Source organism: Rana temporaria, chromosome 6, assembly GCF_905171775.1.
Source record: "Rana temporaria chromosome 6, aRanTem1.1, whole genome shotgun sequence".
Classification (NCBI taxonomy): Eukaryota; Metazoa; Chordata; class Amphibia; order Anura; family Ranidae; genus Rana; species Rana temporaria.
Window position 1 is genome coordinate 24,329,698 of NC_053494.1, and position 25,483 is coordinate 24,355,180.

Consider the following 25,483-nt stretch of genomic DNA (forward strand, 5'->3'; position numbering starts at 1 on the left):
CCGATCGTGTGTACACAAGTCCATCGGACTAAAGTCCAAAATACAAACACGCATGCTCAGAACCAATGCTAAAGATCAGACAACAATAGCAGAAGTTGCCCAAAGGGTGGCGGTAAAGAACTGAAAAACCACGTAAGTTGGCTGAAAAAGTCCTGCCGTGTGTATGCAGAACAAGTTCACGGCCAACTCCCTACGAACAAAAATCTACGGAAAAGTCTGATGGAAGTCGGATCGTGTGTATGAGGCTTAACGCTTCCTTCTTGGATCAAACTTCTGTGTGTAAATGCAGGAAGTTTAACCACTTAGTCTAAATCTTTTTCTGACACTTGTTTGATGCGTAGATGATTGACGTGCGGGTAAGGCACGTCACGCGTTCCGAAAATAGACGAACTGGGACTCGGCTTTATACGGCGCCTGTGCAGTCAGCTCTACACGACAGGCGCAGGCGCCGTATAGAGTCGAGTCCTAGTTCGTCTATTTTTGGAACGCGTGACGCGCCTTACCCGCACGTCAATCATCTACGCATCTTCATAGGAGCGCCTACTCCCCGCGGGAGTGAGAACTCGGAGCCGGGTGAAAAGAACTATAAGACGGTAAGTATAGCGAAAAAAAAAAAAAATCCCAACATTCTGTAGATGTCAGCAGTATGCTGGATGTAATGGTATATAGATGATTTTTAGGGTGAACCTCCGCTTTAAGGTGAAAAAACACGAAGCTTTACAACCCCACCGCCATACTGCCCAATAGATGCACATGGCCAGCGAAAACGGGTTAAAGTGAACCTGACACACAAGGTTGCATATCGCTGTGAATAAATCACCCCTCTACATGAACCTTAAACCTAAACACTTCTGGGGGGTGGTAAAGTGTGTGTGTTTTGTTTATTTTGTTTATATATATATATATATATATATATATATATATATATATATATATATATATATATATATATATATATATATATATATATATATATATATATATATATATATATATATATATATATATATATATATATATATATAAAATTTATTATTATAATTTTTTTTTTTAATATCTATACATTCTGTTTAACTGGAATGTCTGCTTTTGTACCAACAGGGAGAAGTCTGTTCAGGACCACGCAGGGGAGAGTGACCCCATTTCTACGATGGCATCAATCCGCAAAGAGAAAGATAATTTCAAGGTGCCCAAAGACTGAATCCAGCTTCTCAGCACAAATTCTTCTCTGGATCACTATTTGTCTCGCAGCGGAGGGCACTTTAATCTTTTAAATTTGTAACTTTGTCCTGGCTAGCAAATTCTCATTTAAATAATGTGTTTTTTGTTTTTTTTGTTTTTATAAATTTGGTAAAGAAATTATTTTTTTTCTCAATTTTGTCAAAGCTTAAGAAATGAGGAGTTGCTAGCTGGCACAAATAATATTGTGAATGTGTAAAATCCAATCATTGTGCATGGCTGATTTTGTTACTGGAGCTTTGATTTGATTGCCAAAATAAGCCGTCAGATCATTATATCTGTAAAAAGAAGAGAACAAGGTATTTTTATTTTTAAATCTAGTAATATTATTTTGATTTCAAATGTATATCGGCACATAATGGAATTAGTTTGGTTTTAAAGAGCAACTTTTCCCGGAATCCTGCGCCCCCTATTGTCTGTGTTCTGGGAACCTTTGAGGCCACAGAGAATAGGGAGGGCATGTCCAGGTGGTGGGGGAAATCCTCATGCCAGCAGTGAATGGGAACCCATTGTGGGAACAATAAATAGATTGCTATTGCTGATATCTTTCTGAAAATGCATGGCTGTCATGCTTATCCTTTTGGCTTCAGTACTTTCAGAGGACATCCCACAAAGCAAGTGTGCAACCAGTGAAACTGGAGTCAGGACTCATGACCGGCTTAATTGTGAGTTAGGGGCTCATTTCTATGGCTGTCCGCTCTCCATTATATAAGCTACTAAATGCCATCGCATGCCCATTCAGAAATGTGGCCCATGGCATGTAGCCTGCGATATCCTGCTACTTAAAGTGGTTGTAAACCCTCACATATACCCGGTGAAGTGACTGGCATCAGGTGATACACAGAGATGAAATGAATCCTCCTGTTTATCTACAGCCCTCTCTTCTCTACATCTGTTCAAAGTCCTGAATTTTTTACAGCTTGTCTGAGCTGCCAGACAAAAGCAGGCAGAGAGCTGAAGTTACACCCCTCAGAGCACAGTGAGGCGTGCTCTGAGAGCAGATTGGAGGAAAGGGGCACACCCGCCTTCATACAGCTCACAGGAACAGCACTGAGGCTGTCAATCACAGGCTGTGTGCTGGAGCTTCCTCCCCTGTCCCCCCCCCCCCCCCCCTCCCAAAATCTATGATTTTTTTTTTTATTAATACCGACAGTGGGCAAAAACAGGTTACCACATATATATACATTCAGACATGGAAAGCATAAGACATAGCATGAACCTATGTAACAATGAACAGTTTGATTGTATGTACATTACTAGGAAAGGTCCTGAGAAAACATCCATAGAATGTGTCAAATAATGTAAATAAGTGAACAACCAAAGGAATAGGTAAGGCTGGAAAAGCAATGACCAGTAATGGACCGTTTTCATCGGACCAAACCGATCGTGTGTGGGCCCCATCGGTTATTTATCCATAGGTTAAAAAAAAGCCAACTTGTTTTAAATTTAACCGTTGGATACCTAACCGATAGAAAAAAAACTATCGTTTTGTAGGCACGTCCATCGGTTAAAAATTCACGCATGCTCAGAATCAAGTCGACGCATGCTTGGAAGCATTGAACTTCATTTTTTTCAGCACGTCGTTGTGTTTTACGTCACCGCGTTCTGACCCGATCGTTTTTTTAACTGATGGTGTTTAGGCACGACTGACCATCAGTGGGCTTCATCGGATGGACCGATCGTGTGTACAGGGCCTAAGTTACGTCCTTCTGTCTATGGGTTATGCAAGAGACGAAGACTATATTTTTCCAGTTTACAGTCAAAGGAATTTAAGAAAAGGGAGAAAAAAAAGCAGTAAGGAAGAAAACGGACAGGGAAAATAAGAGGGGACAAGCCCCTGTCACGTTTTTATCTCTTGGTGTCAGAAGTGACTCATGTTAACAGAGGAATGAGACAGCCGAGAGAAATGACACTTAGTGCTTTGGAGAGAGGCAAGTAAACACTATAGATACTGTATATTTGCTTTGTTTAGATTTCTTGTCTGAGGTTTACAACCACTTTAAAGGAGAAGTACAGCCAACCAAAGCCTCTTTGGCTGTACTTCTGTATCTCACAGGAGTCCAGATTATTTTACACTCCTGTAAATCATTTTCAGTGGACGGCGGGCTGAATCCCGCTGTCAGCTGATGTCACAGAGCAGGTCCAGGCTCTGGAACGATCGCGGCCATATGGTCAGGATCCGCTCACGTGTCTGGACCGCCACCCGGCTCAGCCTCTCGGCTTACCATACTTCTCTTTTACGACCGCAGAGAGAATTGTATCATTGGAGAAGAGGCGGTCATGACTTTTTTTTAAAGAAGCCCCTATTCATTACTATATTGTGCTCTGTCAGCTTAGGACGGACACTCAAAGCCAGCGAAGAGCAATCCACATTATTGCGCTTCTATAAATGTACTGAGCATTTTCTTTTAAAGCAGAAGTATTTCCTTTTTAGACAGACCTCGTTCTAAATCCACAGGATCAGCATGCCAGGGCATTTTTTAGGTGGTCAGCAATAGAAACTTGAATATTTGTATGGTGAAAGGTTCTCTTACAGTCCTGATGGGGGAGAGGGAAAGAGAGTTGCTCTTGAAAACCTACATGCTGTATATTAAGTAATATTTACTGACACCAGCAGTTCTGTTTTTGTTTCTTTACTTGAGTGTGAACATGCCAAAGGCACTACTTTCCTCTTCCTATGCCAGCTCAAAGTCTAACCACTTACCAGAGAACAAATAAAAAAGTAATCGCTGCAGGTATTTCCTGTAGTGCAAAGAGGGGTGCAGTGTACTGCATCAACCAATCAGAATTCAGCTTCCATCATTGTAGGGCAGTTAGATTAATAAGTGAAATGCTGACCACTTCACTAGTCATCATGCAGATCCAAAGCTTTTTAAAGCCCAACGGAACTTTCTTTTTGAGGCCCAGATTACACCAGGAGGGTGTGACCGAGGGCACCCGCTTTTTTTTGCATGCGTCTGTGCGTTTAGGGCAGCCTGTTCATTTCAACGGGCTGCCCTTTGTGGAAGAAGCGCAACTTTCAAAGTCACGCCACAACAAACCGCATGGCCATGCGATACCATACGTTTTGGCGAAAGTGTGCACCTTCACCAAATGCATGGGGTGCCATTAAGAATTAATGAGACCGCCACGCATCTGCAAAGGGGCGGCGTGTTTTTTTTGCATTGCGTGAAAGTGCATGTTTTTGTGCGTGTCCCTGCAGTGCACTGGTGTGACTGAGCCCTAAATCCGCTTAATGATTGCCATACACCAGGGGTCTGCAAACTGCGTCTCGAGGGCTGGATGTGGCCCTTTGCTAGACTTCATCCGGCCCTTGGGGCAGTATTGCTCCCAATGGCACCAACAATGGGGCACTATTTCTTAGACCAGGGGTGCCCAACCCTTTGAAGAGCAAGGGCCACTTGGTAACCGGTCGCAGGCCACAATGAGCAGAGCGGGTGGATGGCAGTCCACTCGGCTCTATAGACTACGCTACTCCCTTTTTTTTTTTTTTTGTGGATTGGATTGGAAGTAGGTGTTTGTAAACGGACACAAGTCCATTTACATCTTACACTCCTTAGAGGTGAATGGAGGGTCTGATTTGGTCAGACTGACCATGTGAAAGGGGCCTAAGGCTGCTTTCCTGCAGGTTAGCTGCACTTTGCCATAGACTTCTATTATATTCTGTCGGTGTGGTGCACTTTCAGAAAGCTCACCAAACTCACAGGTAATAGAAGTCTATGGCTCAGTGCAGGTAACCCACAGGTGCGCTTCTCTGCTCCTGTGGATCAGTTGGAAAGCAACCCAGTGTGATTTTAGTAATAAACTTACCTAGAATAGAATTTTATTCCATCCCAGAGCAGGAGGTTGCGGGCCACATCAGAGTGCTCCGCGGGCCACATGTGGCCCCCGGGCCACTGGTTGGGCACCCCTGTCTTAGACTAATGGCAATGATGGAGTACTATTACTCCTCCTACTGCCCACCAACACTGAGGCCAAGTTTATTCTCACTGATGCTTGGCCCTGGGGCATTTTCTACCCCAACTGGTCAGAACCTGGCCCCTCTGAAGTCTGAACGACCGTAAACTGGCCCTTTGCTTTAAAAGTTTGGAGACCCCTGCCATACACTATGTGAAAATAGGGGCGATCAATGTCCGATTCGACTGAGCAATCAAGACGGACATTGATCGAGTGAGAAAAAAATGGCATAGCTGGTGCACGTGGTTGCGTCTCGTTTGTCGGCAAAAGTCAGGTTAAAACTGGCGCAGAGGAGGCGTCGCATCGCTTCCTCACCACCTGTCAGTGGCCTCTGACGCGCGATCTGAACGTGGATTGGGCCTCAAAGGAAAGGGAGATCTAAATCTACCCTTAAACAACCAACTTAGCCTGAGTTCACACCTGTGCGGGACACTGCATGTGATTCGGATAGGAATCGCACTGCTTTCTTGTTCAAATCACTTGCAATTCTTCGCAGTGCAATGTGAGCCCATTCATTTGGTATGGGCTCAATTTGCACCGCACCTGCACGAAAAAGGTACATGCATCATTTTTTTTTTTTTTTTTTTTTTCCGCACTGCACTGGAATCTGATCGCATGGGTGTTCACATCCATGCAATCCGATTCTTGCAATCGCACTGCGTTTTACAACCTGTTTTGGGTGTCATTCATTTAACATTGACACCGGTGGCAGATTGCACGAACGGAGTGCGAGGAATACTCAGGATTCGCTGCGTTTCCCGCACTGCATATATGTGAACCGGGGCTAAAATGTCATATGTCGTTATTCTGAGCCCCCCATTTACAATGTACCATTGTGCCTCCATACACTACTACTTATTACATAAATTGCATTTGAAGGGTTAGTTCACCTTTTACTGGCTTTTGCCAAAAAACTTGAAGAAGAATTATTATGTTGTCAATACATTAAAGCGGAGCTCCAGGCTCCTTCAGAAAAAAAAGTTAAAAGTCGTCAGCTGCAAATACTGTAGCTGCCGACTTTTAATATTAGGGACACATGCTTGTCTTCGAATCCAGCGGTGTCCTCACCCGAGCCGATTTTTTTTTCAGGTGACGCCACCATCTCAGGTAAGGAAAACCGGCAGTGAAGCCTTGCGTCTTCACAACCCATTCCCTACTGCCGCGGCAAACTCACCCGGAAGTGGGCACCTGTCAAAACCAGGTACCTGCTTCCCCCCGCTAGGTGCAAAATGTGGTGGCAGTGGAGGCAGATGGGAGGGGGGAAAACAAGCGAAGCTTCCCCTTTTGGGTGGAGCTCCGCTTTAACGTGCAGTGCTGCGAGCTCCGCTTTAACGTGCAGTGCTGCGAGCTCCGCTTTAACGTGCAGTGCTGCAAGCTCCGCTTTAACGTGCAGTGCTGCAAGCATAAGGGGCCAGATTCAGGTACAAATGCGGCGGCGTAACGTATCCCGTTTACGTTACACCGCCGCAAGTTTTCGTCGTAAGTGCTTGATTCACAAAGCACTTGCCTATAAACTTGCGGCGGCGTAGCGTAAAGCCGTCCGGCGCAAGCCCGCCTAATTCAAATGGGGCGTGTACCATTTAAATTAGGCGCGTTCCCGCGCCGAATGTTCTGCGCATGCACCGTTAGGAAATTTCCCGCCGTGCTTTGCGCGAATTAAAGGCGCCCCAACGTGTTTTTTGAACGGCGACGTGCGTAACGTACTTTCTGATTCCCGGGTGTCTTGCGCAAAAAAAAAATTGAAATTCGACGCGGGAACGACGGCCATACTTTAACATGGCTGTTCTAAATGTAAGCCATGAAAAAGCAGGCTTATGTTTGCGACGGGAAAAACCGACTAGCGACGACGTAAGAGAATGCGACGAACGCGCGTACCTTCGTGGATCGCCGTAATCGGCTAATTTGCATACCTGACGCGGAAAACGACGCGAACTCCACCCAGCGGTCGCCGAAGTATTGCATCCTAAGATCCGAAGGCGTACGAAGCCGTACCACTGTCGGATCTTAGCCAAAAGCCGTTGTATCTTTGTTTGTGAATTACAAATAAAGATACGACGCGGCAAATTTCGTACTTTTTCTGTGAATCTGGCCCTTTGTGCGTTTTTCAGATCCGCTCATCCAACACTTGGTACATCTGCAGGAAGGGAGGGCAGTTACATAAGCAGCTGAAAATGAAAACATTCTTTCACAGCACTACATGTGAATGGACTGAGGACACTGTAATTTTTGGGGCTGTTTTTGGCAGTACAGGTGAACTAACCCTTTAAGTTATTACTTGTATCTTACATTAGTATATGGAAATATAGAAACTAATTTAAAAGACATATTCTGAGATAATTTATATATTTGTTTCAGAATTCTACATATATGGCCTCATTTAGTAAGGCAATGTATAGCAGCCCATACCAGCCAATCAGAATTCATTAAGCGTAATCTGATTGGTTCTTATGCGTTAAGTGTTAACCAGCAGGTTATGAGTGTGTGTGGGGTGAACGTTAATCCACTGCAATATTGTGCTCAACTGTTAAGCAGAATTATTTAAATATATTTAAGTTAAACTGAGAGCATATGTTTTGCAATAAATTGCATTTAACAGTGTCATCCTGAAAGAATGTTTGTTGTCTTTTTATATCTCTGATCTGTTTAATGAACCTCAGAACAAAAATAAACGATTTACTATCCTTACTTAAAACAATTGGCCTTTGCAAAGAGTGATGATGGGATGCAAAGTATAGTAATCAATGGAAGCTAATCTGATTTTTAGGCTTTGGCGCAACTAAAAACGAAGGTGGTAGCTTATTGGTTGCAGTTACAGTATTTTGGGTGTTACTTAGAATAAAATCCAACCTAAAGCTGACCATAGATGCATAGTTCAGCAGGGACCAGCTGAATTTGGATCCATGCATGGGTGCTGTGGTTGTACAGAAGTTTGCTCTACCGTCTACAACTGCCCTGCTGTAAAATCTCCTCTTCATCTGTGTAGTAGGGAAGTCTCCCCGCTGTCAGAATACAATGACACAATGGTAAGATTCCCCCATCCACCTCAAGTGTGTGAATTGGGGAACAGGTTCAGTTTTTTTCGTTCAACCCGCTTGTTTAATATAAAAAACTGACCCATCTATAGCCAGCTGAACCTCTTGGTGCCGGCCTCACGCATATACCTTGTTTTTTGCTCTATAAGACGCACCTAGGTTTTAGAGCAGTGGTTCTCAACCTGGGGGTCAAATGACAATTTGCCAGTGGTCACTGAATCCTGGGCTGTTCCTGAAGCCCGCAGCCATCCAGCAGGGCTGTCCCTGGAGCCTGTGGCCGCCCAGCTGGGCTGCTCCTGGAGCCCTTGCCCGCCCATTCAGTTAACGGCATGACTGTGGGGCAGAATCTAGAGGTCAGCTGACTGGTCAGAAATGTGAAGTGAGAGGGGCTGGAGGAGACCCTATCTCCTGATTTCGGCATAGGTGTCACTGCTACGAGACACCACAAAGCTGGAGACACAGTGAGTAACACTACCTGTGATCATAGTTGCCATTTAAAGTCCCCACTACAGTTCTCAGATCAGCAGATGATCTTGATCAAGAGCTTTTAAGCTGGCTGATCAGAAATCCCCGCCAGCACTCCAAAAATGTACCATAAAGGGTTTTAATACTGTACGAGTGTAAGGGACTTAGGGAGCCCTAAATGTCCATGGGCTAGAGGCGCAAATTACTTGTCTGGCCTTAGGTGCTGACAACCCACGCTACGAAAATTCTACTGTTAGGGGTCCCCACAGCTTGAGAAATTTTATCAAGGGGTCACGGCACTAGAAAGGTTGAGAACCACTGTTTTAGAACAAGAAAACAAATTATTCTGAACCAAATGGTGTACTAAAATATTTACCCGTGCCCATGAAATGCAGCCTGACTATTGCCATTCATGCAGCCTGACTATTGCCAATAATGTAGCCTGACCTGTGCCATCGCTCGGGCTGAGCTGTCTTCTCAGCAAGTGTCGGCCGGGGGATCGCCTGGCGCTCGTGAGGGCTTGGGATGTCTTTCCTCTGCTCTCCTGCCTTTCTTCCTGTATTAAGTGGCGACGGCAGCGGGGGGCATTGGTGGCAGTGCCGGGGGGCGTTACCAGCGGGGGGCGGTGCCTGATGTACATTTGGACCATAAGATGCAGAGGCATTTTCCCCCATATTTTTGGGGGGGAAAAGTGTGTCCTATGGTCCGAAAAATACGATATGTGGCTGCTCGGCAGGTGGGCCTCAACGCCAAGCGAGCAACACATATGCAGCCCTGTTATAACAACTTGCCTTGCTAAAAGCGCACTCCCAGCATGGTAGCTGCCATGTACCGGAAAGCTCCCGATGCATACTTGCGATAAAGAACTTTCCAATCACAGCGGTCACATGACCCAAATTCCCACCTCCCGCCTTTTAGAACTCTTAAAGGGCCGGGAGGCGCAAAAGGGTTAAGGGCTTGTTTACTGTATGTCTTTGTAATGTGCATTGAGTTAAGATATCTCACATTGAAATCAATGGGCTGCCAGCCCACCCCAGCTTGACCAAACCGAACATGGCCCTTTTTTGTAACACAACACACTAATTCAGGTGTATTGCCTAAGGCCCCTTTTATATGGATATTCCAATCGGGTCCCTCTGTCAGTTTTTAGGCAGTTCTGATCAAAAGTTCCATTTATCCCTATGGACAGGGGGAGTAAATGGATTTGTTTCTGTTTTTTATACCCGCCTACCTCCAGGTTCATTCAGACCCACTAAAAAAAAAAAAAACTGTGAGGATTCTGTTCTCTTTCGTTTGGGCGGAGCCGTTCGGAGATAGCTGGGTGTAAATGGACAGCAGGGTCAGTTTGCTCCCGACTGCCCATAGAGTAGAGTGGGCTGTGCCCGTGTCCACGGAGATGTGTCCTCCACCTTCTATATGCTCTGATCAGCTCACAGATCCCCTGCTGATCGCAATGGAATCTGCCCCGTGTGAATGGGGCCCTAGTGTGTTTTGGTATCCTTTAGTATGAATTGCACTGAAAGGCAGAAAACCATTATATGTGTTGGTGCGTAATACTAAAAAACAGAAATATAAATGTACTTTTTTCACTTCTTTTTATTTTCAAAAATGATGTTACAGCCTTATGCCAAAATGGATTACATTCATTGTTTTCCTCAATAGTCTACAAACAATACCCCATAATGACAACGTGAAAGAAGTTTGTTTGTTTGAAATCTTTGCAAATTTATTAAAAAAAAGAAAAAAAAACATAGATACCTTTGGCACCAATTGCAGCCGCAAGTCTTTTTGAGTATGATGCTAAAAGCTTGGCACACCTATTTTTCGTCAGTGCCCCAGTCTGAGGTTCAGAGTGCTCTGGAGCAGGTTTTCATCAAGGATATCTCTGTACATTGCTGCATTTATCTTTCTCTCAATCCTGACTAGTGTCTCAGTTCCACAAAAAAAACATCCCCACAGCATGATGCTGCCACCACCATGCTTCACAGTAGGGATGGTATTGGGCAGGTGATGAGCGGTGCCTGGATTCCTCCATGACGTGATGCTTGCCATTCAGGCCAAAATGTTAAAACTTTGTTTCATCAGACCAGTGATTTTTGTTTCTCATGGTCGGAGAGTCCTTTAGGTGCTTTTTGGCAAACTCCAGATGGGTTGTCATGTGCCTTTTACTGAGGAGTGGCTTCTGTCTGGCCACTCTCCCATACAGGCCTGATTGGTGGAGTGCTGCAGAGATGATTGTTCTTCTGGAAGGTTCTCCTCTCTCCACAGAGAAATGCTGGAGCTCTGGTAGATTGACCATGGGGTTCTTCCTCACCTCCCTAAGGCTCTTCTCCCCCGATCGCTCAGTTTGGCCAGGCGGCCCGCTCTAGAAAGAGTCCTGGTGGTTACAAACTTCTTGCATTTACAGATGATGGAGGCCACTGTGCTCATTGGGACCTTCAGTGCTGCAGACATTTTTCTGTACCCTTCCCCAGATCTGTGCCTCTATACAATCCTGTCTCGGAGGTCTTCAGACAATTCCCTGGACTTCATGGCTTGGTTTGTGTTCTGACATGCACTGCTAACTGTGGGACCTTATATAGACAGGTGTGTGCCTTTCCAAATCATGTCCAATCACCTGAATTTACCACAGGTGGACTCCAATCAAGTTGTAGAAACACCTCAATGATGATCAGTGGAAACAGGATGCACCTGAGCTCAATTTTGAGTGTCATAGCAAAGACTGTGAATGCTTATGTACATGGGATTAATTGTTTTTTATAAATTTGCTAAGCTTTTAAATAAACTTCTTTCACGTTGTCATTATGGGGCATTGTTTGTAGAATTTTGAGGAACATAATGAATTTAACCCATTTTGGAATAAGGCTGTAACATAACAAAATGTGTGCATGTATGTGTATGTGTGTGTGTGTGTATATATATATATATATATATATATATATATATATATATATATATATATATAAAAAAAAAATTAATGGAAGTACAAAAAAATTAAATGTATGTATGTATCGTATTTTCCGGCGTATAAGACGACTTTTTTCGTCTAAAATCATGCCCCAAAAGCCGGGGGTCGTCTTATACGCCGGGTACCTGTCTGTCAGACGGCGGCCATCCATTATTAAAAAAGCGCGCCTCCTCCTCTGACTGTTCCGTGATAGGCGGAACACTAATTTTCCCAGCAGAGCCTCTGTTCAGTGTTCCGCCTATCACTGATGCCTTCTCATCCTCAGCCTCGGACGAGAGGACATCCCTGATAGGCGGAACACTGAACAGAGGCTCGGCTGGGAAAATTACTGTTCCGCCTATCACGGAACAGCCTGAGGAGGAGGCGCGGCTTTTGAATAATAGATGGCCGCTGTCTGACATCTCTGCAAACAGGAGAAGGTAGGGAGATCGTCGAGGCAGGGAATGGAATGGCACAGTGAGGCATGTATAATGGCACAGTGAGGGGTCATCTTATACAGTGAGTATATCCCAAAACCAACATTTTAGCTGGAAAATTAGGGGGTCGTCTTATACGCCGGCAAATACGGTATGTATGTATGTATGTATGTATGTATGTATGTATGTATGTGTGTATATATATATATATATATATAATCCACATAATGGGTGCCATTTTACAAACCATTCCCAAATGCTTTTCTTTGTTTCCAGCTTATAACACAGACCTTACCACATTTTTCAGACATCCACACCACGGCTGTAGACAGAAGACTCCACTGTCCCCCGCAGTTCTGAAGATACATCTGCTCACCACAGCTGGAGTAATAGGAGATGATGGAAAACTTTAATTAAAAAAAATCCATAATGTATAATTAATACACAAGCCATTGCAACTGATATTAAACAACTACGTTCACACCCACTTTTTGTCCCATAATAATTATCTATTTGCTCATCCGTCCTGCCTGGTTCTCAACCTTCATTTTGTTATAGAGAACTGCACAACACACCCTCCTTTGTTCTAGAGACAAGGAGAGGGGTAGGTGTTCTGTAGTCCAAATCAGGAGTGAGCAATGTAGGGTGACACTGCTGCTATAGATAGTAAGTGATCTGTGAATGGAAACTAGAAACAAATAAATAATTTCCCTCCATTCCAGTGGTTCTCAACCTGGTGGTCACTGAATCGTCTCCCAGCCTTTTTGTGGCCGTCCAGCAGGGCTGTTCCTGGAGCCTGCAGCCACCCACTCGGCCTCTTCGCAGCCACCCATTTAGTTCACGGCATAGCTGGGGGGGCAGAGACTAGAGGTCAGCTGACTGGTGAGGAATGTGAAGTGGGAGGGGCTGGAGGAGACCCATCTCCTGATTTCAACATAGGTGTCACTGCTACAAGGCACCACAAAGTCAGAGACACAGTGAGTTACATTACCTGTGATAAGAGTTGCCATTAAAAGTCCCCACTACAGTTCTCAGATCAGAAGATGACCTTGATTAACCACTTGCCATCCGGCGGCCGCAAGGTGGCTCTAATCTGCCGGAAGGCCGTCTTTACACAGGTGCCGATGCGCGTGCCTGGCAGTCACAGAGCCAGGGATGTGGATCTCTGTGTGTAAACACAGAGATCCACGTCTTGTTAGGGAGAGGAGACAGATGGTGTGTCCCTTGTACATAGGGACACAGATCGGTTACCTCCCCCAGTCAGTATCCTCCCCCCACAGTTAGAATCACTCCCAGGGTATACATTTAACCCCTTCCTCGCCCCCTAGTGGTAACCCCTTCCCTGCCAGTCACATTTATACAGTAATCAGTGCATATTTATAGCACTGTTCGCTGTATAAATGTGAATGGTCCCAAAAGTATCCGATGTGTTCGCCATAATATTGCAGTCCTGCCAAAAATCGCAGATCGCCGCCATTACTAGTAGAAAAAAATATTTAAAATAATATAATAATTCTATCCCCTATTTTGTAGGCGTTATAACGTTTGCGCAAACCAATTACTATATGCTTATTGCGATTTTTGTAGAAGAATACGTATCGGACTAAACTGAAAAAAAAAAAAAAAATACATTTTTAAATGGGATATTTATTAAAGCAAAAAGTAAAAAATATTGTGTTTTTTTTTCAAAATTGTCGCTCTATTTTTGTTTATAGCACCAAACAATAAAAACTGCACAGGTGATCAAATACCACCAAAATAAAGCTCTATTTGTGGGAAAAAAAGAACGTCAATTTTGTTTGGGAGCCACGTCGCATGACCGCGCAATTGTCATTCAAAGCGTGTCAGTGCCGAAAGCTGACATTTTCTCCTGGGCAGGAAGGGGGTATATGTGCCCAGTAAGCAAGTGGTTAAAAGCACCTAAGTTGGCTAATCAGAACTCCCCCCAGCACTGCCACTGATGCAATCCCCCACCAGCATTGCCACTGGTCCCACCCTCCACCAGCACTGCCACTGGTCCCACCCTCCACCAGCACTGCCACTGGTCCCACCCTCCACCAGCACTGCCACTGGTCCCACCCTCCACCAGCACTGCCACTGGTCCCACCCTCCACCAGCACTGCCACTGGTCCCACCCTCCACCAGCACTGCCACTGGTCCCACCCTCCACCAGCATTGCCACTCCCCCCCAAGGAGTAAGAGAAGAAATAAAAATAGAGAATACATGGAAGGGAGTGGAAAAGGATGGAAGGAACAAATAAAAAGGGAGAGAAGGAATAAGAGAAAGAACAAGAAATATGGCTAGAGAGAGAGAGATTAGGGGGGGGAAACATGAATTTAGGATATAGGGAGATAAAAGGGAATGAAAGTACCATAAAATGTAAATGTACTATAAGGGGTTTAAAATACTGTACGAGTGGAAGGGACTCAGGGAGCGCTAAATATCCGTGGGTTAGGGGCCCAAATTACTTGTCTTGCCTTGGGTGCTGACAACCCACGCTATGAAAATAATTTCACTGTTCGGGGTCCCCACAATTTGGGAAATTTTATCAAGGGGTCACCGTACTAGTAGGGTTGAAAACCACTGCTCTATTCAATATGTGCATATGTAAATATGACAGTTCCAAAAGGCAGTTCAAACATAGAATACAAGGATTGGATGGATCAGACAGAGGCACTAGGAAGTAGACTGTAAATGTATTACTGTTAAGCAGGGGCGGACTGACAACTCATGGGGCCCCCGGGCAATAGAAGATTATGGGGCCCCCGGGCTTACAGATGGCCACCACGCCAGGAGGCAGTGCAGAGGCGGGGCAGCTAAAATCTCAGGATTTTCACATGAAAAGCATGTCAGTTTCGGACATATCAGGGACAGATGTAAAAAAAAAAACACAGATTTTTACATACTGTCCGTGGTTTTACTGAGCCTAGCAACCCTGATGGGGCCCCCTAGTGGCATGGGGCCCTTGGGCAGTGCCTGAGTGCCTCAATGGTCAGTCCGCCCCTGCTGTTAAGCATTAAACCTTTCCAGCACAAGCAAGGTGTTTTGAGCCACCAGGGGGCAGAATTTCAGTCATATGTCATTGACAGGAGGCAGCACATTCTAGTCTGAGCAATGTAAAGTAACCTGCACTACGCAAACAGGAAGCAAAATAACCAATTTGCTCTATAGGTCACCACATACTTACCTGTAATCAGGGGGATCCATCCCATAATGCCCAAAATATTTCTGGGTACGTTTTGATTTTCTGAGAATGGCAATTGGCTGCTGTATTGTGGCACGGTGGAGGATCTTGTGTTGCCCCATAGCAGGAGGTACCAGGTATTTTTCAAGATGGTACATCACCAGGGCTGGACTGGGACAAAAATTTGGGCCTGGACTTCATCCAGACTGGCCCACTTTGACAGGTCTCTCCCATGGCGGCCGGACAACTCCCAACCCCCCCCGGCCACCCAAGCCCCCTCTCCCCCTTCACTAGCCACTAGCTGTTCTAATTTATTAGAGTAGTACGGCTGGTACTGGTATTCTTATAGGCAGTACCAGTGGGGAAGCTAGACATTATTTCACGCGGGGCAAAGAATCAGTTCGGTGCCACCCTTATGGGACAAGATTAGGCAGAAGTGAGAAACTCCCAGGCCATAGCTGTTGAGTCATCTGTCTGTCCCCTCCCCCATGCTCCTCTGTCGTCCCCCTGCTTCTCTGTCCCCCCCAGATGAGTGCTGCGGGGAGGGAGAGGAGGTGAGCGCTGCGGGAAGGGAGAGACAGAGGAGCGAAGGGAGGCGGCGGTCTGCTGTCACTGAAGCCGGCCCACTGAGCCATCGGCCCACCGGGAAACTCCCTGTAGTCCCAATGGCCAGTCCATCCCTGTACATCACTATACCAGAGGAATGCAAGAGGTAAAGGATGCCAATTGTGCTTGCTTGCGTTATCTGAAAATGTATTTTAAAATGTCAAACTTTAATCTTTTTGCCTATGTAGTGTTCTAAAGGTTACTGATGGCCTTGGTGAACTTTAAATAGCTAAACAGCTGCTGAGTCTCTGCAGAGTTCAAAGATCAGTTTAATGATTTCTTTCTCAAAGGTCCAGCCAACTGTGCAAACTACAAACTGTTCATGTCAGGATTTACTAAGGGTCTGTGTTAGGTAGAGATGGTTACTATTTTATTATTATACTATGTATTGCACCAACAGTTTGCACAGTGCTTTAGAAAATTAAAGTGTTACTAAACCCACAACAGTAAAATCAGTCTGTATAGAGACCAGGAGCGGATCGTCCATAGAGGGCACCGGAGCGCCGCCCCCTCTGGCTCTCGCACAGGCAAAATATATAGATTCATGCATTGTATGAATCTATATATTTTTGCCGCTGCCGCCCACTATTCGGACTGTTCGGACCTGATTTGCACCTGAAATGGGGAACAGAGACACACTGGACCCCCCTCCTGTGAGCCGCAGATCGTGTGAACCCGGCCTAAAGTGTTACTAAACCCAGGACTCTGCATTCACTATATCTGGTCTCCCACAGTACACAGAACATGGAAATGCAATTATTTTAGTAAATATAAACGGCACCCCGCCCCCCCCCCCCCCCCAAAAAAGAGGTAGATTGAAAAGACAATCGATCATCTATTGAGGTGTGTATAGCCACCATAACTATCCTTTCAGAAGAAATTAATCTTTAAAGCGGAACTTTGCCGGAAGCATAGTCCGCCTCCCAGGTTGGTCACCACCCTTATGGCGCATGCGCAGATGTACCCACGGGCCCTGCCCAGCCTTCAGCTCCTGGCAGAGCCCGTTGGCACATCTGTGGACGCGCACACTCACCCTCAAAGACAGGAACGTTGTCAGACTTCCCTGGTCACAGTCTTTGCCACTGTGTGGGAAACCCTGCATATGGGCAGATGCCCGGTGGAGGGGTGGGCAGCGCATGGGTGGATGTGCTGATTCTCTCGCTGGGGCACATCTGCACACGAGTAGGGGGTCGGAAAAATGGTCGCCTAGGCAAAGAAAATAATATAACTATGATAATAAAATAAACAAAAATAATGATAATAAATAAAGCTGCTAAATAGAAATAATAATATAAATATGATAATAAAATGAACAATACAAATTTTAATAAATAAAGCTGCTAAATAGAAATAATAATATAAATATGATAATAACATAAACATGAAAAATGATAATAAATAAAGCTTTTAAATAGAATTAATAATATAGATATGATAATAAAATAAACGTGAAAAATGATAATAAATAAAGCTGTTAAATAGAATTAATAATATAAATATGATAATAAAATGAACAATAAAAAATTATAATAAATAAAACTTTTAAATAGAATTAATAATATAAATATGATAATAAAATGAACAATACAAGTTATAATAAATAAAGCTGCTAAATAGAAATAATAATATAAATATGATAATAAAATAAACATGAAAAATTATAATAAATAAAGCTTTTAAATAGAATTAATAATATAAATATAACAATAAAATAAACGTGAAAAATTATAATAAATAAAGCTGTTAAATAGAATTAATAATATAAATATGATAATAAAATGAACAATACAAATTATAATAAATAAAAATTTTAAATAGAATTAATAATATAAATATGATAATAAAATGAACAATACAAATTATAATAAATAAAGCTGCTAAATAGAAATAATAATATAAATATGATAATAAAATAAACATGAAAAATTATAATAAATAAAGCTGTTAAATAGAATTAATAATATAAATATGATAATAAAATTAACAATACAAATTATAATAAATAAAGCTGCTAAATAGAAATTACATAGTTACATAGTTAGTCAGGTTGAAAAAAGACATAAGTCCATCCAGTTCAACCACAAAAAAAATAAGAATAAAACAAAATAAAAAACACAGTACAATCCCATACACCCAACTCCATACCCACAGATGATCCAGAGGAAGGCAAAAAAAAAAAAAAAAAATATGATAATAAAATAAACATGAAAAATTATAATAAATAAAGCAGTTAAATAGAATTAATAATATAAATATGATAATAAAATAAACATGAAAAATTATAATAAATAAAGCTTTTAAATAGAATTAATAATATAAACATGATAATAAAATGAACAATACAAATTATAATAAATAAAGCTGCTAAATAGAAATAATAATAAAATATGATAATAAAATAAACATGAAAAATTATAATAAATAATGCTGTTAAAGCGGGGGTTCACCCAAAAATAAATTTTTAACATTACATTCAGCCGAGTTGTCGTACATACCTTATTTTCACCGCCGCTTCCGGGTATGTCTTCTGCGGGACTGGGCGTTCCTAATTGATTGACAGGCTTCCGACCGTCGCATACTGCGCGTCACAAGTTCCCGAAAGAAGCCGGACTGCGAGTCGGCTCTATACGGCACCTGCGCACCGACGTTTCGGCTTCTTTGACGCGCAGTATGGGACGGTCGGAAGCCTGTCAATCAATTAGGAACGCCCAGTCCCGCAGAAGACATACCCGGAAGCGGCGGTGAAAATACGGTATGTACGATAAAAAAAAAAACTGCCGATTGTCATTAGGACAACTCGGCTGAATGTAATGTTCAAAATTTATTTTTTGGGTGAACCTCCGCTTTAAATAGAATTAATAATATAAATATGATAATAAAATAAACATGAAAAATTATAATACATAAAGCTGTTAAATAGAATTAATAATATAAATATGATAATAAAATGAACAATACTCATTATAATAAATAAAGCTGTTAAATAGAATGAATAATATAAACATGATAATAAAATAAACAATTATAATAAATAAAGCTGCTAAATAGAAAAATCTAATTGTAATAAAGGGAGGGGAAGGGGGAAGGTCACCCCCAATATCTCCCCTTTTAGGGTGAAGATCCACTTTAAATAAAGTTACAATGTAAGGACTAGAAGAAAAGAGATGATGTACACATGAATGAATTTGAAGGAGACACTCCACAGAAATATCCCACCCCCCCCCCTTCTTCCCTCCATGTGATTACACTGTGCTCACTGACAGCCAGCCTATCACACAGCTGTGTCTATGGATGACTCCTCCCCGGGCTGTACCATCATACAGGAAGTGGAGGGGGGGAGGTGACGCTACATAACTATCACTCTGTAACATACAATGGAGCAGAAAGTTAATCCGATGTCTGGCTGTTCATTGCAGTTTATGATGTCTCTGATATTCTGCAGTTAGTTAATAACAAACTGAGTTTATGGAGAGGAGATCTGCTCTTGGGTCGCTCTTTACCCCTCTCTGCTCCATTTCCTCTTCCTCCTCCATGTGCCAGCAAGGTGAGCTCTCCTCTGTCTTCTTATTAATGGGGATCTTTATATTGTCTGATTTGATTGCAAGCTTCGCTGTCCACACACTCTGCAGAATGGAAAGCTTTATAGATGACTCCTGACCTCGCCTGACCCTGACTTGTACTTCTCTCCTGATACTGGGTGACACTTTGCTGACCTTCCTTTATAAAGACTGACTGTACTGCATGCTGACCTACAATATAACAATGGCAAGACAAGGTGCAGGATGGATCATGCATACAGCGGCCAATCAGATTCCAGATAACTGTAACAATTTAGTTTAACCACTTAACCCCCGGACCATATTGCTGCCCAAAGACCAGAGCACCTTTTGCGATTCGGCACTGCGTCGCTTTAACTGACAATTGCGCGGTCGTGCGACGTGGCTCCCAAACAAAATTAGCGTCCTTTTTTCCCCACAAATAGAGCTTTCTTTTGGTGGTATTTGATCACCTCTGCGGTTTTTCGTTTTTGCGCTATAAACAAAAATAGAGCGACAATTTTGAAAAAAATGAATATTTTTTACTTTTGCTGTAATAAATATCCCCCAAAAATATATAAAAAAAAAATATTTTCCTCAGTTTAGGCCGATACGTATTCTTCTACATATTTTTCGCCAAAAAAATCGCAATAAACGTTTATTGATTGGTTTGCGCAAAAGTTATAGCGTTTACAAAATAGGGGGTATTTTTGTGGCATTTTTATTAATATTTTTTTTTTTACTAGTAATGGCGGCGATCAGCGATTTTTTTCCGGTACTGCGACATTATGGCGGACACTTTGGACACATTTTTGGGACCATTGGCATTTTTATAGCGATCAGTGCTATAAAAATGCATTGGATTACTATAAAAATGCCACTGGCAGGGAAGGGGTTAACACTAGGGGGCGGGGAAGGGGTTAAGTATGCCTGGGTGTGTTCTAACTGTAGGGGGGGGTGGCCTCACTAGGGGAAATGACTGATCTTCTGTTCATACATTGTATGAACAGAGGATCAGCATTTCCCCCCCTGACAGGACCGGGAGCTGTGTGTTTACACACACAGCTCCCGGTCCCCGCTCTGTAACGAGCAATCGCAGGTGTCCGGTGGCGATCGCGCCCGCCGGGCACGGGAGTCGAGGGCGCGCGCCCCTAGTGGCCTGCGAGAGAACCGACATAGAGCTACGGGCTCTTGCGCAGGGGAGCCGACCTGCCGTTGTTAAAACGACAGTGGCAGGTCGGAAAGTAGTTAAAGGGGTAAAGGGGTTATAAGACTTACGGAGCTACTGCTTCCTGAATCAAGCGTAGCGCAAGTAATTTACGGAGGCGCAGCGCCTCCGTAAAAAGTGCGCGGCACTACCTGAATCTACCCCACTGTGTTCAGTGTTCCGCCTATCACGGAGGCCCTCTCGTCCGAGACCGAGGACGAGAGGGCCTCCGTGATAGGCGAACACTAAACACAGTGGGGTAGATTCAGGTAGTGCCGCGCACTTTTTACGCTGCGCTACGTTTTTATGCTGCGCCTCCGTAAATTACTTGCGCTACGCTTGATTCAGGAAGCAGTAGCTCCGTAATTTGCGGAGGCGCTCCATAAAAATGGCCGGCGTAAGCACGCGTAATTTAAATGATCCCGTAGGGGGCGTGGATCATTTCAATTAGGCGTGTTCCCGCGCCGAACGTAGTGCGCATGCTCCGTCTGGAAACTTTCCCGACGTGCATTGCGGCTAATGACATCGCAAGGACGTCATTTGCTTCAAAGTGAACGTAAATGGTGTCCAGCTCCATTCACGATTCACTTACGCAAACTACGTAAAATTTTAAATTCGCGACGCGGGAACGACGGGTATACTTAGCATTGGCTGCCCCTTCTAATAGCAGGAGCAAAAAAACAAAAGAACAAAAGCTGGACAGCCGCACTCCAAAATTTTCTTTAAAAGAGATGTCTTTATTTTCAACTGTGCATACAGTCACTGCAAGCCCACAAAAATCAGTATGGCCAACGTTTCGCACTGGCGTCAGTGCTAAGCCATGACTAAGCACTGACGCCAGTGCGAAATGTTGGCCATACTGATTTTTGTGGGCTTGCAGTGACTGTATGCACAGTTGAAAATAAAGACATCTCTTTTAAAGAAAATTTTGGAGTGCGGCTGTCCAGCTTTTGTTCTTTTGTTTTTTTGCTATTACCGCATTGCCAGCACCCTGGTGGTTCAACAACCCCTGATCATCACGAGGCTCACCTGGAGCGGTGAGAATTCTGTCTAATAGCAGGAGCAGCCTTACGCAGAACCCGACGAACGCAAACGACGTAAAATGCGTACGCAGGGCTCGCGTAGGGTTGTGAATCGGCGTTAGTATGCAATTTGCTATACGCTGACCACTACGGGAATGCCACCTAGTGGCCATCGTAAGAATGCAGCCTACGATACGACGGCATAAGAGCCTTATGCCAGTCATATCTTAGGCTGCAGTCGGCGTATCGAGCTCTCTGAATCAGGAGCAGTCGATACGCTGGCGCAACTAAGCAATTGCGCTGCGTAACTATGGTTACGCAGACGCAATTGCTTTCTGAATCTACCCCAGTGTCTCCTGGGAAGCTGAGTGTTCCGCCTATCACGGAACAGCAGAAGGAGGAGGTGCGGCTTTTGAAAAAAATGGATGGCCGCGGTCTGACAGATACTGCATGTCTTAGGATAAGGTAAGGGGTCGTCAAGACATGCAGTGACACAGTGAGGCATGTAATGGGGCACAGTGAGTCTGGCATGTAGTGGCACAGTGAGGCATGTACAGTAGGTGAACCCCGATTTTGTGTCAATCTCGCTCTCTTTCTCGGCGAGATTGAGCACCTACGAGCCCCATCGCGGGAGCCAGCGCCGAGCTGGCTTGCCGCGATGGAGACAGAGCCGTCATAGAAGCGACGGGAGATCCGACTTGGATTCCCGCCAATTCTACACGTGTGCGGCGTTTGTTATGAATCCTGAGGGGGAAGTCCCCGCCGGATTTTAAATAAAAATCCGGCATGTGTTCCCCCCTCAGGAGCATACCGGGCCCTTAGGTCTGTTATGGGTTGTAAGGAGAGCCCCCCTACGCCGAAAAAAACGGCGTAGGGGGTCCCCCTACAATCCATACCAGACCCGTATCCAAAGCACGCTACCCGGCCAGCCAGGAAGGGAGTGGGGACGAGCGAGCGCCCCCCCCCCTCCTGAGCCGTACCAGGCTGCATGCCCTCAACATGGGGGGGGGTTGGGTGCTCTGGGGCAGGGGGGCGCACTGCGGCCCCCCCACCTCAGAGCACCCTGTCCCCATGTTGATGAGGACAGGGCCCCTTCCCGACAACCCTGGCCGTTGGTTGTCGGGGTATGCGGGCGGGAGGCTTATCGGAATCTGGGAGCCCCCTTTAATAAGGGGGCCCCCAGATACCGGCCCCCCACCCTAAGTGAATGAGTATGGGGTACATCGTACCCCTACCCATTCACCTGCAAGAAAAGTGGTAAAAACACAAATAAACCACACAGGGTATTAAAATATTTTATTAGTCTGCTCCGGAGGCCTCCCCTGTCTTCTTTATTAGCTCTTTTACCAGGGGGAGCTTCTTCTTTGACGTCTTCGGGTGGGTGGGGGCCGCCGTCTGGTTCTCTTCCACCGCGGGGGGGGGGGGTCGCTTTTAAAAAAGCCCCCACCCCCCGGCGGGTTTCCTCTGGCATCTTCGGCGGGGGGGCTTCTTCTTCCGCTATCCCGACGGGTCTTCTCCGCTATCCGGGGGGTCTTCTCAACTCTCCGGGGGTCTCCTTCTATGTTCGCCGGAGCAGACTAATACAATATTTTAATACCCTGTGTGGTTTATTTGTGTTTTTACCACTTTTCTTGCAGGTGAATGGGTAGGGGTCTGATGTACCCCATACTCATTCACTTAGGGTGGGGGGCCGGTATCTGGGGGCCCCCTTATTAAAGGGGGCTCCCAGATTCCGATAAGCCTCCCGTCCGCATACCCCGACAACCAACGGCCAGGGTTGTCGGGAAGGGGCCCTGTCCTCATCAACATGGGGACAGGGTGCTCTGAGGTGGGGGGGCCGCAGTGCGCCCCCCTGCCCCAGAGCACCCAACCCCCCCCCCCATGTTGAGGGCATGCAGCCTGGTACGGCTCAGGAGGGGGGGGGGGGGCGCTCGCTCGTCCCCACTCCCTTCCTGGCTGGCCGGGTAGCGTGCTTTGGATACAGGTCTGGTATGGATTGTAGGGGGACCCCCTACGCCGTTTTTTTCGACGTAGGGGGGCTCTCCTTACAACCCATAACAGACCTAAGGGCCCGGTATGCTCCTGAGGGGGGAACCCATGCCGGATTTTTATTTAAAATCCGGCGGGGACTTCCCCCTCAGGATTCATAACAAACGCCGCACACGTGTAGAATTGGCGGGAATCCAAGTCGGATCTCCCGTCGCTTCTATGACGCGCTTGCTGGGATGTGCTGTCACTATTCCAGTGAGTGCGAGATGTCGGCGAGATCTCGGCACCATGTTGCCGAGAATCAGCGCGACGCTGTCGTGCTAAAAACACAATATCACAAACACCTACTGTAGTGGCACAGTGAGGCATGTAATGGTGGCACACAGTCTGGCATGTAATGGTGGCACACAGTCTGGCATGTAATGGTGGCACAGTCTAGCATGTAATGGTGGCACAGTCTGGCATGTAATGGCACAGTGAGGTAAGGCATGACTAGTAGGAAGGGGGTCGTCTTATACGGCGAGTATATCCCGAAACCAACATTTTAGCTGGAAAATTAGAGGGTCATCGTATACGCCCGGTCGTCTTATACGCCGGCAAATACAGTAGTTAAAAAAATTGTAAAAAATAATAATAATAATAATAATAAAAAAAAAACAACTGACACCATCCACGTCCCTACTGACCCCAATCTCTGCCCTACTGACACCGTATACATTGAAATTTTTTCCAGATATCTCCATCATCATAAGATGGCTTCCTCTAGAAATCTGAGCCGGTTTTGGGAATGGGGAAGAAAAATTATCTGCGTTGGAAGGAATTACGCTGAACATGCCAAGGAGCTGAAAAACGAGGTGCCCACAGAGCCAGTTTTATTTCTTAAAACTCCCTCAGCCTACGTGAGGGAAGGTGCGCCCGTCCTCCTGCCTTTCTACACCAATAACCTGCACCATGAAGTGGAGCTCGGCGTGGTCATTGGCAAAGGAGGTTCAAACATCGCTCAGTCAAATGCTATGGACCATGTAGAGGGCTATGCTCTGTGCCTGGACATGACCGCCAGGGACATTCAGGACCAGTGTAAGAAGAAAGGCCTTCCGTGGACTTTGGCCAAAGCCTTCGATACGTCTTGCCCTGTTAGCGATTTCATCCCCAAAGAAACGATACAAGACCCCCACAATCTGAAGATCTGGTTGAAGGTGAATGATAACCTCAGACAGGAAGGACATACCTCTTCAATGATCTTCTCCGTCCCGTTCCTCATCAGTTACATCAGCAGGATCATCACCTTGGAGGAAGGAGATCTGATACTGACGGGGACACCGAAGGGAGTCGCGGCCGTTGGGGAAAATGATGAGATGGTGGCCGGCATAGATAATATCATTACCATGAAGTTTCAGATTAAAAAACAACTACAGTGAGGAGAACTTATGAATCATAGCAGTGTAGGACCATTTTGTGTCCCTCATGCCGCGTACACACAACCGTTTTTCATGACGTGAAAAATTACAGCATAAGAAAGCCTAATGCCGCGTACACACGCTCGGAATTTTCGACAACAAATGTTCGATGGGAGCTTGTTGTCAGAAATCCTGACCGCGTGTAGGCTCCATGGGACATTTGCTGTCTGAATTTCTGACAACAAAAATTTGAGAGCTGGTTCTCAAATTTTCCGACAACAAAATCCATTCTCGTAAATTCCGAGCACGTGTAGACTATTCCGACGCACACAATTCCACACATGCTCTGAATCAAGTACGAGACGGAAGCGATCGGTCTGGTAAAAGTAGCGTTCGTAATGGAGATAGCACATTCATTAAGCTGTAACGGACTGAAAAGCATGAGGCTGAAAAGCGCAAATAGT

At 45.0% G+C, this 25,483-nt stretch overlaps 2 protein-coding genes across 3 annotated transcripts in view; both read left to right on the forward strand.

Annotated features, from left to right (window-relative positions):
• HAGH (hydroxyacylglutathione hydrolase) overlaps positions 1-12,564 on the forward strand; it is a 33,500-nt gene extending 20,936 nt beyond the window's left edge. The window contains exons 9-10 of one of the 2 annotated variants that reach the window (XM_040356461.1): positions 1,102-1,186; positions 12,354-12,564. In XM_040356461.1, coding sequence (XP_040212395.1) covers positions 1,102-1,186; positions 12,354-12,437 — 169 coding nt within the window. In that variant the 3' untranslated portion in view covers positions 12,438-12,564. The remainder of the gene's footprint in view (positions 1-1,101; positions 1,187-12,353) is intronic. The other variant, XM_040356462.1, reaches the window with a different exon arrangement.
• A 6,643-nt stretch (positions 12,565-19,207) lies between these two features.
• FAHD1 (fumarylacetoacetate hydrolase domain containing 1) lies at positions 19,208-25,050 on the forward strand. The gene is made up of 2 exons (XM_040355588.1): positions 19,208-19,412; positions 24,356-25,050. The coding sequence occupies exon 2, from the start codon at positions 24,375-24,377 to the stop codon at positions 25,038-25,040; it is 666 nt and encodes a 221-aa protein (XP_040211522.1). The 5' UTR covers positions 19,208-19,412; positions 24,356-24,374; the 3' UTR covers positions 25,041-25,050.
• Positions 25,051-25,483: the final 433 nt, after the last annotated feature.

Excerpts from the sequence above, each read along its gene's own strand:
- FAHD1 (XM_040355588.1), top strand. The coding sequence starts at position 24,375 with ATGGCTTCCTCTAGAAATCTGAGCCGGTTTTGGGAATGGGGAAGAAAA.